The sequence below is a fragment of the Onychostoma macrolepis genome, chromosome 03, assembly GCF_012432095.1.
Source record: "Onychostoma macrolepis isolate SWU-2019 chromosome 03, ASM1243209v1, whole genome shotgun sequence".
Taxonomy (NCBI): domain Eukaryota; kingdom Metazoa; phylum Chordata; class Actinopteri; order Cypriniformes; family Cyprinidae; genus Onychostoma; species Onychostoma macrolepis.
In genome coordinates, this window is record NC_081157.1 from 52,634,987 (window position 1) to 52,654,251 (window position 19,265).

Genomic DNA, 19,265 nt, shown 5'->3' on the forward strand with positions numbered 1-19,265 from the left:
AAACTTAGTTCCTTTTGTTCACGAACCGCGCCGTTATTGTTACCTCGCTTGTAAGAAGTCATGTAGTTTTTAAGTTGTTTACTGATAAAATCGTCAGAGTAGCGCTAACAACATTAGCGCGATGTATGCTAGTGTGTGTGCAGCTAACTGTTATGTATGTGCAGTCTGTGAGGGAGAGAGAGCGGGAGAGATAGAGTATGTGCTTTCCGTACATAATAAAACGTAATTTTGTGGCAAAAACATGGACATGATCTGTCATTTTTATCATATTGTTTACTACATTTATTTATTTGGCCAGTGTGTTGTGGGTTTTGGTTATTTTGCTGTTGTAAGACCTTTGAAATAACAGAAATCATTTGGCGAAGTGATATGGTCATGTAATGCGGTCAAGAGCTGCCTGGAACTACATTCGCCGTGCGTTTCCCTGAAAATAATTGCACACCTCAGAACGTTCGGCAGCCAATCAGATCCAAGCATTCAACGGCCCCGTAGTATAATGACAAACACAAAACACTAAAGTTTTGTACACTAAAGTGGAGCAGATGTTGAACTTTGTTTCTACAAAGACACTGACAGTTTTATTTATATTACATTATTTACACATTTATGAGAACATAACCCAACCCCTGCCCTTAAACCTACCATTTGTCAATAAAACACAAGATATAACAGGCAGATACAACTACTGTCATAATTTATTCAAAAAATATTAATATTCCAAGTCTTCCGAGGCAAAACATTTGATTTGTGAGAGAAATAGACGCGATCGCAGTCTCCATCCGCTGTTAGGCTCATCCTGTGTGCTGCAGTCTGTACGCGAATTCAAAAATGCCGCCAGAAGAAGCCTTACGTCAGCCTTGGTTGTGAAATTCTATTGGCTCTTGTGTGTCTCGTGACCGATTGCGTCATGCTGCGGGACGGGAGTATGCTTTTGAATGAGATGTGAGCACGATAACAGAGCGGGATCACTTTCAGCGATTAAAACCTTATGTTTTACTCTCTTCTTCTCATAAAGACTTTGTATGGCTTCAGAAGACTTGGAATGCAACACGACTTGTTTGTAATGCTTTTATACTGCTTGTTTATGGTCAGTTTTTGCAATAAATACCTGTGACTGCACTTATATTTGTCTGTTACGAGTTTTATATTGTTCAGAGGTGGGTAGGTTTAGGGTTAGGTGCTCCACTAAAAGTATAAATTTATATAAAATTGTTTATATATATATATATATATATATATATATATTACAAATGCATGCAAAACATTAAATTAAACTAAACAAAGACAAACAACTGAATGTCTGATTTCTGGGGGAGGAGCTGATCTGCCAAAATCGAGAAACATTCAAATGCAAGTGTCTATTTTAATTTTACAAATAACTTCTGAAAATGACACAATAGGCCTAGTTATTCTGACCTACTTATTAAAATATGTAAAAGAAAAAGATATTTTATTATAAATTAAATGATTAAAAAGTTATTGCTAACAACTGGGTAAAACCTAGTGGTTTGAAGGATAGCAAATATAAAGATTTAAAATGACAATTAATGAGCATTTTGGGGATACACACTATATATGATCCTTAAATATAATCTTTGAAAATGTCATCACATGATTTTTCTTCTAAATATGCCAGTTTATTTATTTTAGTTAAGTTTAGCTTTATTTTTGCTATATATATACCCCTTTTGTCTTTGACTCATACTAATTGACACATAAGCATTGTAAAACAACTAATGCTAATTCACTCATTTTTATTTATAATTCTAACATTTACTTTCTTCATTAAAATAGCAGCAGATATATAGAAACAGAAAAACATTTGAAAGTATAAAGTCAGAAAAAAATGCACATTTAAAAAAAACAAAAAAAGAATAACCCTCAGTCTGTTGACAATGAAACAAGCTTTAAATTAGCATTTTCAGGAGATCTGAAGACATCAGCATAATAAAGGAGGTGAAAACAGGAACTATTGACATGAAATAAAGAGTGTTTTCAGCAGCTGTTAATATTGATGAGTCTCAGAAGATCAACACTCATTCAACAAGACATTCAGGATCATCAGCAGATCATCTCACTTGATTCTGAGTGTTTGCTGATAGAAACTGATTATAAGAGTCAGGATATAAGATGAAAGCCTATAAAACATGCTCTACTGAAAGATTTCTCACAAGACATGAATGAAACATCAACAATGAAACAAACACTAATGACACTCATCTTCATCAACAACTACAGCTTAATAACTACAGCAGTCCAGATGAATCTAAATACAGATTAGTCTGGGTTTCTGTTAATAATAACAAATGGCTCTTTTGATGTAGAAGGTTGCAGACCCCTTCCCTCGGGGGTCACGCTGAATGGATTTTGGGTGTTTGCAGGCCTGGAGAGTGTCACGTAAATTTGCCTTTTCCTGTTTCCGGCTTCTACTCTGGATTTATTCAGTTTTACCACCTCGTGATGGCTGTGTGGGGGAATCTTTAGATCCTGCTTTGGGAATGTGTTTATTCTGCATCTTTTTGGTGGGTCTGTTCTGCAGAGGCCTTACACAATGAAGAACAAAATAACACATAAATCTAAGTCTCTCTTAAAAGTGTCACAGTCTCTTCTTCAGCTTCCTGAACAAGAACAGTTTGTAAAAACTTCTGCTTTCCTTCACGAAAGAGTAACAAACTACAAGTGACACGTATGCATTATAAGACAACTGAACATAATATGAAATTCATAAAAAAAGCACAATAATGTTGTTTATATCATGAAGCAACATGATATACAGGAATAAAACCTTTTGGACATTGTTCTTTGGGGAGGAACTCCATCTTTGAGTTGATCTGAATCTCAGTTGAATCTGCTGGTTTTGAAGATGAACTTTATTCACTGTGAAAACTTTAGATAATGTTTCTTTGTCATGTAGCTTGTTATGACAGATTTATCCAGATGATATTTTATTGCTTGATTCATTATTGCGTCACATTGGAGAGGACACAGCATCAGACCTGAAAGTGCTGGATCTGAAGATGATCTACTTACTGTGATAGTTTTTTGTATGTTTGTGTAGAGCAGATGAATCAGTGAACCGCTTCCCACATGCAGTGCAGTGATACGGTTTCTCTCCAGTGTGAATCCTCTCGTGTGTTTTCAGATTTACTGACTGATTGAATCTCTTGTCACAGTGTGAACACTTGTAAGGTTTTTCTCCAGTATGAATCATCTCATGTTTTTTCAAGTGTCCTGACTGAATGAATCTCTTGTCACAGTGTGAACACTTGTAAGGTTTCTCTCCAGTGTGAATCCTCTCATGCTGTTTTAAACGGCTCGCTGTAGTAAAAGTCTTCTCACACTCAAAGCACATGTACTCTCTCACATCAGCATGTATTTTCCGATGTACTTTTACATATTGTAAACATGAAAAACTCTTTCCACACAAATGACATGAATATGGCTTCTCCTCTGTATGAACTCTCAGGTGCTGCTTCAGTTTTGAAGCTCTCAAAAATGTTTTGTCACATTGATCACATGTGTATGGTTTCTCTCTAGTGTGGATGCTCATATGATCCTTAAGGGTTGATGATCGTGTGAAACTCTTCCCGCACTGATCACATGTGTGTGGTTTCTCTCCAGTATGAACTCTCATGTGAAGCTCAAGACTCCGTTTGCATGTCAATCTCGTTCCACACTGAGTGCAGGTGAAAGATTTATTGGCTCTTCTTTTCTTTAAATCTTTCTGAGTTTGAGAGCAACTCAAAGGTTTTTTTTCAGTTCTGATATGATTTTTTCCCTCAACTTCACTCAATTCTTCATTCTCCTCATTTTCTTCAATCAACTCTGAAATAAAAGTAAAAAAATGATTGATTTTCATTAACTCATAAAAAAAAAAAAGAAATGCGAAAAGACAAACGTGAACCCTGGTGTAACAGCAGAAAGTAGACAACTGCTATCTATACAACATTTTGATCATTTTGATGCAGTTTTATAAATACATCTGGTACATTTTATATATACACCTCTCTGAAACTTTTTCATTCATCAATGAATCAGGTACATGGATCTTCAAATTATGATTTTATAAAATATTGTAGGCACAAATCCCATGTTTCTATAGGGAGAACTATTAAATATGTCTGATCAACTACATGGTTATCTAACATAAATAATTTGGTTGAAAAAAAGTATCTAGTTTACAGAAAGTTAATAAGCTATTTCTTATAATTTGATTATTTAGCTCTATTACTGCAGAGCTCTAAAGATTTTTCCAATTACAACACACACAACCTAAAACTACTTGAGGTTTTATAGCCGTCAGCATTATTAATGAAGAATGAAGAATAAACACCAACCTGTTTGTTGTTCAGTATCTTCAGTGTGTTTGATTCTGCAGGGTTCTGGATCTCTCATCTTCTCTCTGTCCTCTTTAATAAACTCAGTCTCTGCAGATTTCAGCTCTTCCTGATGCTCTGATGCTCGTCTTCACTCGTAAACTGATGGGAATATTCCAGCATTTATTGGTGATTTGCTGAATGTGTGATTGCTGTGGGAGGAGCTTCACTGATGATGTGATTGTTGTGGGAGGAGCTTCACTGAACATAAATTTCTGTGTGGAAGAAGCAGATTTGCCAAAATCAACAATAAATCAGTTTACTTATTTTTAACTAATTCGCACATTTAACCCTCTGGGGTCGACAAACGCGTATACGCGTTTTGAGGCAGATTTTCCTGATAAGGCCGAAATGAGCTTGAATTACTCTGCCATTTTTGATCGTACAGATAAAAGCAATACACCATTCGAATCTGTAAGGGGTCTACTTTTATTTGTGTACACTCATAATAACAACTAAACTTTGTGCTTTTGCAGAATAAAGAAAACAAACAGGGTGTGCTCTCTGTCTTCGTCTCTGCGAACTGTTTTTAGAAACGCGTCACTAAAATGAACTGTAACTCAGCAAATAATTCACACAGAGACATGAGAAATATATCTATAGAAAGCTTGAAGTGTCTACTTTGAAATGAAGCAAGTCTTAAAGTCGAAAACAAACATTCTGTGATGAAGTAATCCGTATGAAACCAACACGATGTTCAATCTTTCCCATCTGACTCATTATCTCTAATGTGATCCCGCCCTCGCGCCGTTCATATGTAAATAGCCGCGTGGGACGTGCGCGCGTGCAAACGCCCAACACAAACAAAGAGAGGAGATCCTCATCGCGGCTACTGTTACTGTTCGCGCTGAGTAAAGGAAGGATTTCCCTCGAAAGAAGAACACGATTTCATCTAGCAAAGGAGATCAATCTGATGAGTAAGTAATGTTTCTTTTTTGCATTAGTTAACGTTTTATTGTGACATAAACTTGAACAGATTTATTAACAGTTAGCTGGGTTTTTCCCCTCTGAGAGCGCTGCACCAACATCAGATGTTCAACTAGACTGATATTCTATGTTAAAACAAGCTCCTTTTCTACTGATTATGTTTTTTTCTTCTTGAATCCATGGAAAGAAGTAGAAACACTTAAATAACACATGTACTGTAAATATCAGGTATGCTTTAATTGTTGAACAGAATCTGCTGCAGGAATGACTCAAAGTCTGTTCACATCTCTGTGGTTAGATAAGTGTTCACAATAATGTGTCTTTGACCTTCATTGTATGCTTTGATTATACTGTGTTGTAAATAAAATACAAATAATTTAAAAACCTTTTTCAATCTCCTCACATTCTCTCTTACCTGCCTCACAGTCACAGTCACACTGATGGGCCATTAGGGGCCATTAGGGGAGGGCCCTTTGTCTCTCAGGTGAGACTCACTTAATATTCATGGACATTGCCACTCCCTCGCATATAGACCCTCGATCACAAAACATGTCTTGAAAATTTTAAATCAATATATTGTTTTCTGTGAATGAGTAAGCAGAATGATTTTCACATAATTTTGAAGTAAATATTCTAGCCTACAAGACTGATTACTCAAAAGTCTTGGTCAGGACTATTTAGTGTGGGTTTCAAGGCCTTACTTCAGCTACATTTTTTCCCCAAAACGTACTAACCACGCATAATATTTTTTTTCTAAAAAATGCAAACATGTACATCCATCTTGGTCACATATTATTGTAGCACAGTTTGTGCTGAATACAAAAAAAATTACATGTTGGTCAATAGTATGTTTTAAGTAGCTGAAATAAGCACAAATATCAGAGCATGTCAAAACATCTCAAGGGCCCCAAAATGACCTCAGACCCCAGAGGGTTAAGCATTAATATAAGTTAATTAAGCAGTGTTACTCTCCATTTACTCTTAAGGAGTTAACTTAACAACAAATAGTGAAAAATGCCCCCTAGTGTTGGTGAAAATGATCAGAGTTGAATTCTGCATTGTTAACGTTACTCTGTTAAGCTCTGCCCCTCAAGCCAACCCCGAAGACCAGAGCAAAAGTTCTCTCATTGCCATTTTCTTTTGCCTTGCACCAAAATGTAAGCTCTTTTAATTAATTTATTAAAACATAAGTTTAATATTTGAGGTTAATAATTGTGTTACTATTAATGCATAAGTTGCAGTTATTTTTTAACTTTGTGTAATTTGATTGGTTTAAACTCGGGAATATCGAATAGGTATTGATTAAGTCAGTATGTTGGAGAAATTTGTTTTTTCATCTCAATGTGGTAATGATAAAGTTTAAATGATGTCAGTAATCTTACTTAATTTGATTTTCAGCTGTATTTAGCTTTGGTATATCTACTTAATCTGTTTTTTAAACGTTCAATGATGTAACGTCACAATGGGGCATACGTTAAGCTGACACATTTGTATGTATTGGACGGTAGAAATGTTCTCGGTAGGGCCGTGGCCTGGGTTTGCGTGATGTTAGAATATAAGTACAGCACGTTATGTCGTTGTAGAATGAAATGTTTTAGCATGTCCTACGACGTTAGATACGTAACTCTGAATAAATTCTATTATGTTATGTAAACCGTTGGAATGTTTTATAAACTCTAAATTTGCTACTGTTCAGCTCACGAAAGACTAAATGTGTCAACGAGATTAATTTAAGTTCTGTGAAGACAAATTAGTCGAACGCCGCTATTGCATCTTGATTGAAGCCATGTAGATGGCGCTGTGGTATTAGCGTTAACTCGGCTCAATGCTGTGTGACAAAGAAGCCAATGGGGCAGGCGGAACATCTCATTTAAAAACAGCCGCGTCTTTGTTTTTCGTTATTTTAACCTTATGCAGTGATTACGGTACCACGAACAACTATTTACGTTTTTGTTATTAGACATACACAGTTAGTTGGCCTGATCCAAGCGGTACATGTAAGTGCTGTTACAAGTAATGTTAACACATTTTTAAATGTTGCCTGTTTATTAACATTTTTATAACATTTAACATTTTTATATTTAACATTTTTTTTTATTTCTGCAGTACATCACCACCAAGGAAGGTGATCGAAGCCAGAGGAATTGTGCCTTTGTTCCTGTACCTTCTTCAAAAATGGCTATGCAAGTATCAAACTGTTTTTGTTTTAGTTTTAATGCATTGTTGACAACATTTAAATGTTTTGATCACATGCCCATAATACAGGTGGTGTATATTTCTCTTGGATTTTAAAACACATTTTCTCCTCCTTTTTCTGTATGTTTGTCTTTCTAAGAAGCACCGGAATCATAACTATACATTGAGACATCTCTAAAGAACGAGGAATATAATTTGAGAAATCTCATTGTGCCACTTTTCACAGCAGTTTTGTAGCTACTGAGTTGCATTAAACTGTGACTAAGGATTAACTTCATATAGCATTCTTTAAGCAGTGTTGATGATCTTAAAATGCTTTGTTGTTTGTGTCTTGTTAAGGCCAGAAGAGATCAGGAAAGGTGTCTATGCCTCAAGTAGGGATATATTCTAGAAGGTTAGTTTTTATTTATTATTATTATTTTTTTTTTTTTTGTAGTTTTTTATTTAACATATCAGTGATAGTCCTCTGCAATTTGCTTGTTTTTTTTTTTAGAGTGGAACAAGCATTGAGGAGCATATTCAAGACATTGCTGGAAGTGCTCAGCCCTGTCTACTGGCTCTGGGAAGAATTATTCAGTTCACCAGTACTTCAATTTTGATCAGAATGCCATTCCATGCAAGTCAGTCTCTTCTCTTGATGCCTTTAACGAACTGTTTACCCAAAAATGAAAATTGTCATCATTTACTCACCCTCATGTCGTTCCAAACCTGTAAGACTTTCGTTCATCTTCAAAACACCAATGAAGATATGTGAATGAAATCTGAGAGATTTCTGTCCTTACATTGAGAGTCCACGCAAGCTAGCACATTCAAGGCCCAGAAAGGTAGTAATGACATCATTAAAGTTATCATGTGACTCCACTGGTTTAACCTCAATTGTACTGTATGCATCCATTCACAACGTCTGCTTTAATTTCAACAAAACACTCATCCGTCGTCGTGCTCTCGTGTACGCTTGTCAGGGATTAATACTTTCATAAAGTGGTAAATTATTATTTTTTTTTTTCTTCGTGCAAACAAAGCGCTTGTGTTGCTTAATAAAACTGAAGTTAAATCACCGGAGTCACACGGGTTAATTTAATGATGTCTTTAACACCTTTTCAGGGCCTTGAAAGTTGCAGTTATAGGCTGTTGATGAAAGGATAGAAGTCTGCCGGATTTCATTAAAAATATCTTCATTTGTGTTCCGAAAATGAACAGAAGTCTTATAGGTTTGGAATGACATGAGGGTGAGTAATTAATGAGAATTCTGATTTTTGGTGAACAAACTTCTTAAAGCACACTTTGTTTTTGGCACCACTTATAACACTATTCTACACAAGATGTACACTTTCATTCAGACCACTGTGTACAACAAAGATGTTGGCAAAGTGAAGGTCCTTGTATTGCTGAGGTTAGAGCAAGGCTGCTTAGCTAGGTGGTTCAACAGGCTCTGTACTGAATATAGTGATGTATTGTCATTTCATGCAGACGTCACGTGATGTATTTTTGTGCATTAAATTGTGTATGTTTCTTGAGCATGACAGCATTGTAATAAATGTTTTGAATTTGACGTCGTTGATCTTGTTTTCTGTTCTGTTTTTAAAACACCAAATGGGATTTAAAATTAGATAATTTTTCACTATTATAAATGTAAATGAACTCTACATAAGTGAAATATTAACACTAATTAGAGTAAATTTTCCTGCAGAGTTAAATTGTGGTAACAAAGAACAGAGTTAATTTCCTCTAGTGTTAAACTCTGGTAACACTATTTAGTGTTCAGCAGTGTTAATTTTTTACTCAAAATAGAGTTAATTTAACTCTGAAAATTAAACACTATGACGAGAGTCAATTTATCACCAATTCTGAGTGGGACCAAATACACTCGGGCTGAGTGTTAAATTTAACTCTTATAGAGTTCATTTAATACTGCAAAATTTACTGTGTATAAATAAACTTGCCTTGCCTTATTATTGTTATCACTATGTCCATTTGACTTATAGCAGTGTACAGTGTTTCTCATACACTGAGTTATTTGTGGCGGCTCGTCACAATATCAAAACTGACCACCATAATACTTTGCACTATGCACTGCCCATTTCAAAATTAAAATGCAGCGCAGGTGTTTTTATTCGAATGTATCTTTGAAAAAAACCGACTGTCTTCAGAAAAACTTTGATTTCATTGTTATTTCGTCTTTCCTGTAATGCCTGATAAAGTAGGGCTTATTTGATTACAGTCGTTACCGTGGAAACAGCTATATCTCCTGCTCCAACAGCGCCTCCTGCTGGCAGAGAATAAATCTGCATTTTCAAGTCTGTGGGAAACACTGGTGTCTGTCAGCAAACATTAACAAAAATGCTTGCTTCAGAACCGTTTTGAGAAGGTGCTTAAACTTTCAGCTAATGTTATTACTATGAATTAGGCTACTACTACTACTACTACTACTACTACTACTACTATCTTGTACCCTGCAGTAATCATTTACTCAAACTCTCTTATGAGATGAAGGGGAAGAAAAAGAAAGAAAATCGGCCAAAAGAATTGGCATCATACATCGGCTGCCCTGATTTCTAAATATCGGCATCAGCCAGAGAAAAAACCATATCGGGCAACCTCTACTTAAAACAGGTGACATTTTGCCAATACTTCCCTTCATATGTACTCAGTACACAAGAGCCATACTCAATTACCTCTTTATACATGTACAGTACTCAATTAGAAAATAATTACTGTGATTCAGCAAAAGGTCCCACATTCCAAATGTTGTAGTTCACATTCAGTAAGTCAGTCTGGCCTCAGCATTTACTACAACTTTGTAAAAATTATTAATTTGAATTAATGATTGGACGTAGTTAAAGTTTGGTTTTTGCATTATGACTGGAATTTGTAGACGGTCCCTTAAACAACATTAGCGCTTATCCAGCGGACATAGAATCTGAATCAGAATCAGAATTAATCGCCAAGTGTGCGCAGACACACAAGGAATTTGTTGTGGGTTCTTTAAGGTGCTCTTGGTACATACATGTACACACATAGTATACATATCTGACATGAGAACATAAAACATTAAATAAGTAAGACTTTACAATAACTAATAATACAGAACCTAAAACTAACTTTATCGTGCTATAATCAATCAATCAAACTTTATTATGGACTCAAGGTCCAAATAAAAAATAAATTAAAAAAGGCAATAGGACAACATATACAACCCATAGCATCTACCACACACAATAAAGAGTTACAAAATACAGCAATATCAATGTCATTGCGTAAACATTTGGGTGGTGTTTTGCTAATCTTCCCACATCGTGACGTAGACATGTGGGGGCGTGTTTAAATGAAGCGTTTTAGGAAGGCGAGTCTTAACTTTTATAAAGAATAGCTCTTTGGTTTTGAGACTTTAGTCTTTGCAACTTCAGGGATCTTATCTATGCACAAACAGCCTGTAACACTCCAAAGAGAAAGGAAAACTTGAAATCACATCATATGACCCCTTTAAAAAGTGACACCTTCATCTAATCTGAACAGAAACTAAATTTATGTAAGTATATTCGCCTGCATATACATCATATGGCATTGCCTTTCGATATCCTCATCATCTGTCATGCGTTCAGTGATAAAATGTAGGTATTTTACTTTCATACACACAGTGAGACTCTTATTAGACAACTTAAAAACTGGAAAATATATACTTTTATCATCTTTAGTTCTGCAAATCATAACCACTGTCTTACCATGATTATATAAAATGTCATGTTCAAGACCATATTCAGAACACATAGTTAAAAACCGTTGAAGACCAGCACTGCTAGGACTAAACACCACAAGATCATCTGCATACATAATATGATTCACTAGAATATTCCTAATCATACACCCAGTTTTACAAGCATTCAGATAGATCAAAAGGGGCATATTTATTGACCCATTTTACTTGCATCATCTGGTGGGCATACCAATAAACCAGGATTCTCACAATGTATTCTGGCACCCCTCTTTGTCTCATTAAAAAAAAAAAAAAAAACTTTGCATGGTTAACCCGATCAAAAGCTTTAGATGCATCAAGGCAACACATAAAGACTGATGAGTTCTTTCGTCTCACTACACTTATTTACTATTTCCTTTAATGCTATAAAAGCGACTATAAGAAATCTGATCTGCCAAAGATAAATTAATAAAGAGAAGATCGCGTTAGCAGCAATGCATTACACTCAGTGATCACGAGACATTCAGTAACAGCACATTATCAGTCCAAACATGGAAAATGTGTCTGATGTTTGTGTTTCTATGTGAAACACCGTGAATTACTGACCTCTCCTCAGACTCGTCCGAAAGCTTTATGACTCGCTCCTTTATCAGACAATGACTTTACAGACAGCGTTTGTTCACGGTTCCTCCGAAAGAGACTTCAGACAGACTTCTGAGACAACATCACTATTTAACTACGGTCAAGCCAGCAACCACTCCGTAGAAGTTAAGCAGTAAAAAAAAAAAAAAATTGTCTGAGTGAACGCAGACGAAAGACCAGCGGAAGATCGCCGTAATGCACTGTATATGCGCGCACAACAAAACAGCGCGGCGGCTAGATTGACCGCAGTACGATTTAATGATCTACAACAACAGAGCTTTGCTGAGAAGCGAATACTTCATTACTACAACACTACTTTCTCCCTAGAAAGTAGTCTCTACATCAAAGCTGGAAAAAAAGTTGGTAAGAAAATTGAAGTGTTTTCTTCTTCCGGATGCAGAACAAAAAGAGGGCGTTTCCCAATTACTGGGCGTTTCCACATCGGAACAGGCTCATCAGAAAAGCACGAAAGCCCTCGGCCATGTGATATTTTCTTTTTACTTGTCTAGAGCACAAGAATTTATGAGGTCAAAAATAAATAAAACAGGAAAGTTGTGCGTTTTTCACCGGTGCACAAGCGTACACAAATGGAAACAAAGTCTCCTTGAAGTCTTGCATCTTCGGAACAGGAGCCGATTAAAATTAGAATTCATTTAGATAAGATTTAACGCATTTGCTTAAAGAGGATTTGTGGGTTTGATTAGAAATAAAACCAAAAGCTGAAGACTTATTGTGGTGTATCTTCCATCAGTGTCTTTGCAAATATTCACGATCACTAAAACTGATGGAGATTAACCTCATTCTTTTGTCTCTATACATAAAGAGACATTTGTATCGATGGCCGAACATTATCACCTGATTTTGTAAATGTGGTCAATTACATTTGCATTAAGCAGCCAGTTTGCGTTTGTCTATCATCTAAATTAGTAGCTTACATTTACAAAAGGATACTTTTTAATGAAAGTTTAAAGTTCACGATGAATCATTATACAATTCTCAGTGAAATTAAAATGTTAAATTAGAAAAAAATAAATAAATTTGTTATTCAATTTAGTTTTATATGGCAGAGATGGTCAAGTCAAGTCACCTTTATTTATATAGCGCTTTTAACAATACAGATTGTGTCAAAGCACTTAACAGTATCAAATTAGAGGCACTCTTATCAAATTAATGATAAGATTAAACACTCAATTTTCAGTTAAAGGCATTTCATTATTGAATTCAGAGATGTCATTGTCTAGCTCAGTTTAGTTTAAATAGTATCTGTGCAATCAAATCAGCGATAATCGCTAGAAATTAAGTGTCCCCAACTGAGCAAGCCAGAGGCGACAGCGGCAAGGAACCAAAACTCCCTCCGAGACAGAATAGAGAAAAAAACCTTGAGAAACCAGACTCAGTCGGGGGCCAGTTCTCCTCTGACCAGACGAAACCCGCAGTTCAAAAGTTTATATTTCTATTTTAATTTTGTTGCAATTTCTAACAGTAGTAGTATTATGTAGTTAGGTATTTTATTATATTTTAGTTATTTTTTTTTTTTAGTTTTATTGTATTCAATCGAGGTCTTCACTGGGGATATGTCTCTGGGGGTCATCTGGGTGTCCTGGTCTCCGCTGACGATCAGGGCTGTAGACATCATCTCTTGGTGCTGATCCACTATCTGATCGGATACGGACTGAGAAACAGACTAGGAAAGAAACAGACAAATATTAGCGTAGATGCCATTCTACTTACGATGTAACGAGTACATCGTGTGTTATGGGGAGTGTTCCCGGTTCCGGTTGATCTAATTAATGCAGCCTAACAATCCTTTAACGGATTTGAATAATATAAGTGTATTAGTGTGTTATGTGTACGCCAGGCTAAAGAGATGGGTCTTTAATCTAGATTTAAACCGACAGAGTGTGTCTGCCTCCCGAACAGTGTTAGGTAGATTTTGATATTCTAGGTATTATCAAACGGCCAGAGTTTTGAGAACGCAGCAGACGTGGAGGACTATAATGTGATAAGAGCTCGCTCAAGTACTGAGGAGCTAAGTCATACAGGGCTTTATAAGTAATTAACAAGATTTTAAAATCTATCCGATGTTTGATAGGGAGCCAGTGCAGTGTTGACAGAACCGGGCTAATATGGTCATATTTCCTGGTTCTAGTAAGGACTCTAGCTGCTGCATTTTGGACTAACTGTAGTTTGTTGATCAAGCGTGCAGAACAACCACCCAATAAAGCATTACAATAGTCTAACCTTGAGGTCATAAACGCATGAATTAACATTTCTGCATTTGACGTTGAGAGCATTGGTCGCAATTTAGTGTTAGTCAAGTAGAGAGAGACTACAAAACAAAGAACACTAAAATGTTTAACTATTGATCAGCTTCACCTCCCAGAATCCATCGGAAATAACAGCCAAATACAAAAGAAAACAAAATTCTTTTGTTGTGAAAGCACAGCAAATTATTAAACACAGCACTCTGTGTACACAACAGTACATTATAACCACAGCTGGGTTCTCCCACTATAAAGATTGACTGAGGAACAAAAAAAAAAAAAACCCACACACACACAACAGAAAGCAAGTATAAGCACATGGTCAATGTATTGTGTCAGAGAGCCAGGGGTTGTAGCAGCTGGTGCGTGGAGATAGTCATTGAGGCCACTCCAGAAGACTACCTTCAATGTTCCATCATTCCACGGCACTTTGTGGACGAGCTGGAGGAACTCCTCAACATAGTCCTCAATGGAGCGGCCATCTTGCATGACAGTGAGGAGTGCGTTCTCTGGATGCTTAGCTAAGAGGTCCATGCTCTGCGTGTTCGGTATAGGGGTCCGGTCTTCTGTCATGGAAGTAGACTCAGGACAGGTGTTAGTATAGCAATACAAATACTTTATTCAACAGAATGAGTTAGGTGAGCAATCGGAGTGAATGGCAGGCAAATAGATTCATGGACTTGCAGATGAACGGAGAACTAATGGAATTGTCTTTGCTTAGAATCTTGGGATACGCTGGAGAGCACACACCTCAGTGAAGGTTGCGCTGGAGACCAGGGGATGACGATGGAAGAGACCGACGTTGGAGAGGAGAACAGGAGGCAAGTACGCAAGTCTTTCTGTTTGCTTTTTCTCTCTCTCTCTCTTTTTACATTACACACAAACTGAACTTTACATTTATTGCATGAAATGAACAGTATTATACACCTCGAAGGGAATTTAAACTGACTTACGATATCAAATTCTACATATTGTTTGATGTTTTATTTTTCTGTGTTGTGATGCGATTGTATTTGCTATTATTATTATTGTAACAGTAAAGTGTTATTTTTATATTCAACTTCTGGTAATGTAGAAACTCATTCAATCTCAGTCATGTGTGGAGTAAAATATAGTTTATTAGGCAAATTAAATCTTTATTGAGAAATTTAAAAGCCCAAAAAGCAATTATGATACAGGTGCTTCGTAGCTTTTAGATATTGAAACTAAAATTATAAAATCACTGTTTCCTGATTCAAATACAATCAGCAGACAATAAAAGTTGTTGATAAAATATAAAAAGTAAAGCTAATGTATTAATTAAAAAATATAACATTTAATCAATAATTACATTTCATCAGCAAATACAAAAACAAGCTAAGTAAAATTGGATCTCTCTCCTGCTGACTTACATGGATATCTGTAAGGTTTTAATGGTGTTACTATTCTTACATTCCTGCTTATTAAACATATTGAACATAATTGTTCACACATTGTTCTTTGGGGAGGAACTCCATCTTTGAGTTGATCTGAATCTCAGTTGAATCTGCTGGTTTTGAATATGAACTTTATTCACTGTGAAAACTTTAGATAATGTTTCTTTGTCATGTTGCTTGTAATGACAGATTTATCCAGATGATATTTCACTGCTTGATTCATTATTGTGTCACATTTGGTGAGCGATATCAGACCTGAAAGTGCTGGATCTGAAGATGATCTACTTACTGTGATAGTTTTTTGTATGACTGTGTAGAGCAGATGAATTATTGAAACGCTTCCCACATGCAGTGCAGTGATACGGTTTCTCTCTAGTGTGGATCCTCTCATGTGTTTTCAGATTTGCTGACTGACTGAATCTCTTGTCACAGTGTGAACACTTATACGGTTTCTCTCCAGTGTGGATCATCTCATGCTGTTTTAAATGGCTCGCTGAAGTAAAAGTCTTCTCGCACTCAAAGCACATGTACTCTCTCACAGCAGCATGTATTTTCTGATGTTCTTTCAAACTTTGTAGACATGAAAAACTCTTTCCACACAAATGACATGAATGTGGCTTCTGCTTTGTATGAACTCTCAGGTGTGTCTTCAGGTCTGAAGCCCACAAAAATGTTTTATCACATTGATCACATGCATATAGTTTCTCTCTTGTGTGGATGTTCATGTGTCTCTTAATGTTTTTTTTTAGTGTGAAACTCTTTCCACATTGATCACATGTGTGCAGTTTCTCTCCAGTGTGGATGTTCATGTGTTCTTTAAGATGTGCTGATCGTGAGAAACTCTTCCCGCACTGATCACAAGTGAACGGTCTCTCTCCAGTATGAACTCTCATGTGTGTCGTAAGGCTTCCTTTTAGTCTGAAACTCTTCCCGCACTGATCACAAGTGAACGGTTTCTCTCCAGTGTGGATCACCTCATGTGTTTTCAGATTTGATGACTGTCTGAATCTCTTGTCACAGTGTGAACACTTGTAAGGTTTCTCTCCAGTGTGAATCCTCTCATGCAGTTTTAAACAGCTCGCTGAAGTAAAAGTCTTCTCACACTCAAAGCACATGTAATCTCTCACAGCAGTGTGTATTTTCTGATGCACTTTTAAATATTCTGGATGCAAAAAACTCTTTCCACACAAATGACATGAATGTGGCTTCTCCTTTGTATGAACTCTCAGGTGTATCTTCAGGTGTGAAGCTCTCAAAAATGTTTTGCCGCATTGATCACATGTGTACAGTTTCTCTCTAGTGTGGATGTTCATGTGTCTCTTGAGGGTTGATGATTGTGAGAAACTCTTCCCGCACTGATCACAAGTGAATGGTGTCTCTCCAGTGTGAACTCTCATGTGACGCTCACGATGAGGTTTGTGTGTGAAACTCTTTCCACACTGAGTGCAGGTGAAAGATTTCATGGCTCTTCTTTTCTTTACATCTTTCTGTTTGGGTTTTTCTACATTTTTGACATGATTTTTCTCCTCAGATTCACTCAATTCTTCTTTCTCCTCATCGTCTTCAATCAATTCTGAAACAAAAGTAAAAACAGTACATTTGTCAGTAACTCCTTAAAAAAAAAGAAAGTCAAAGGACATAATAAAGTGAAAGGACATAAAGATAAACCCTGATATAACAGCGAAAGTAGACAATTGCATTACAAACATTTTATCATTTTGATGCAATTTTATAAATTATACATCCCTGAAACTTCCCATGAATGAGGTACACTAATATTATAGGCACAAACCTCATGTTATTGTGTTATTTTTACTTTATGTTATGATATTTACTCAGTGTGGTATTATTTTACTTAAAATATGATGCATGTTCAAGAATGTAATCCATATACTGATCAATATGCTAAATTATTCCAATACTGAATGTCTTAAAACAGATTGTGAGTCTTAAAGGGGCATCCACTGGGCAGAACTGGTATTTTCCATTGAAGTGTACCAATGAACTTAAATAACCCAATGAACTTTGGGTGAGTTCCAGAATATGACAGGAAACAGGTAAACAAGTTTGATGTATGTCTCATGAGATGACCAGGTGGACTAGTAATAATTTGTTGCAAACCAGACAGGCATAGCCAATTAAAAACCGGAACTACCAAATTTGGGTAGAAAGATGAGTATAAAATGGGTGCCCCGACAGACAGAGAATTCAGATGCGGTGACCGTTATCTCGGCTTTGTTACTTTGTCTAATAAAGTCTTATTTTGACATCTGGAACTCTGCTTTTCGAGCTTCATTGATCACATAGAAGAAATCCATCATTGCTGGCTCCGAGACAAAACAATGTTTCTATAGAGAGAACTAATAAATACGTTTGATCAACTACATTATAGTGGACATGAAAGAGTTAATGTGTTTTGCCTATGTCACGTGTTCGTGGTGGAGAGTCACAGGGTTATGTGGGAATGGGAATATAAATCACCGGTTCAATTAGAGATGCTAAGGAGAGGGGGTGAGCAGGGAGGATGCGTTCTTTGTTGACCAACACAACATAACATAATATAACACAATTTGATACCATCAGTCTGTGCAATAAAGAAGAACAACTAAGCCAATTTTTGCCTCACTGATATCTTATTCATTTTTACCTCACTGATATTTGCGTCGCAAATGCATTGAGTTCCTATTTTAGCCTCTCAGCAGCATTTTTTCAGTAGCTGCTACATTATGTCAACAAAGAATTCACTTTTCAGCGAATGCATCAAAAGGATTAAGTATACATCGCGTCGAGGAGTACAGGATTCCGCTCATTTGGAAAATAAGTTAATTCTACAGCCGCAAAAGTTGAAACGCCAACAAAAACTGATCAGCAAAGCTCAGAGGAGAAGCAAGCAATCAATCACCGCATAGGTAAGCCTGCTGGGCTTTTTGTTAATCAGCTGTGCTGTTTTGGAAAGCGTGATGTTTCAATCGACTATGTTGTTTATGCATTGGGTATGATCGTGCGGTTGTGTTATTATTAGTTGTTTAGCTTCAGCTGATTTTGTCCAGAGCTCTGGTGTTGGTAGTTTGGTGATGATGGAGATGGTGAGAATGTAATAGACAGTGCACAGCCAAAAGTCACGGTTAACAGAATTTCAGTGGTGAATTTGGAAGACGTGTGGCAATAGCAGTTCAAAATGGACTTCCCAGAATGCAGACAAAATGAACAAATTGCATATTCAAAGGAAGATCAACGATTCATGGAAATGGTGACAAATTCTGCCAAACTTGATGATGCATTACGAAATTGGTTTACCTCTGAGAGAGAAAGTTCATATGCCAAACAATCAAAAAATTGTGGAACAACGTTCTCTACATCTAAATAGCAGACTTCAAAAGGATTCTGCCTTTCTGCAGGATATGGTCTCCAAAGGTTACGCAGAGCAAGTGCCTGCAGAGGATTTGACACATAGTGATGGAAAGATCTGGTATATTCTGCATCATGGTGTCTACCATCCCACAAAGAAGAAAATCTGTGTGGTGTTTAATTGTGGAGCGAGTTTTCAAGGAACATCCCTTAATGCTAAACTCTTGCAAGGACCAGACCTCACCAGCTCACTCACTGGAGTAGTGACAAAATACAGAAAGGAACCAGTGATAATCATGGCAGATGTAGAATCAATGTTTCATTAAATAAAGGTGCCAGCCAACAATGCTGATTTGTTAAGGTTTCTTTGATGGCCTGATGGAGATTTAAATCAAGATCCAGT

General features: G+C 36.5%; 1 protein-coding gene across 1 annotated transcript in view; it reads right to left on the reverse strand.

The window, feature by feature from the left end:
- Positions 1 to 1,318: 1,318 nt before the first annotated feature.
- Positions 1,319 to 19,265, reverse strand: part of LOC131535833 (zinc finger protein 184-like) — a 32,152-nt gene continuing 14,205 nt past the window's right edge. The window contains exons 4-8 of the mRNA XM_058768337.1: positions 15,800 to 17,087; positions 15,531 to 15,534; positions 14,418 to 14,714; positions 4,338 to 4,461; positions 1,319 to 3,825 (exon numbers count right to left, since the gene is read on the reverse strand). Of these exons, the coding sequence (XP_058624320.1) occupies positions 3,023 to 3,825; positions 4,338 to 4,461; positions 14,418 to 14,714; positions 15,531 to 15,534; positions 15,800 to 17,087 (2,516 nt within the window). The 3' untranslated portion in view covers positions 1,319 to 3,022. The remainder of the gene's footprint in view (positions 3,826 to 4,337; positions 4,462 to 14,417; positions 14,715 to 15,530; positions 15,535 to 15,799; positions 17,088 to 19,265) is intronic.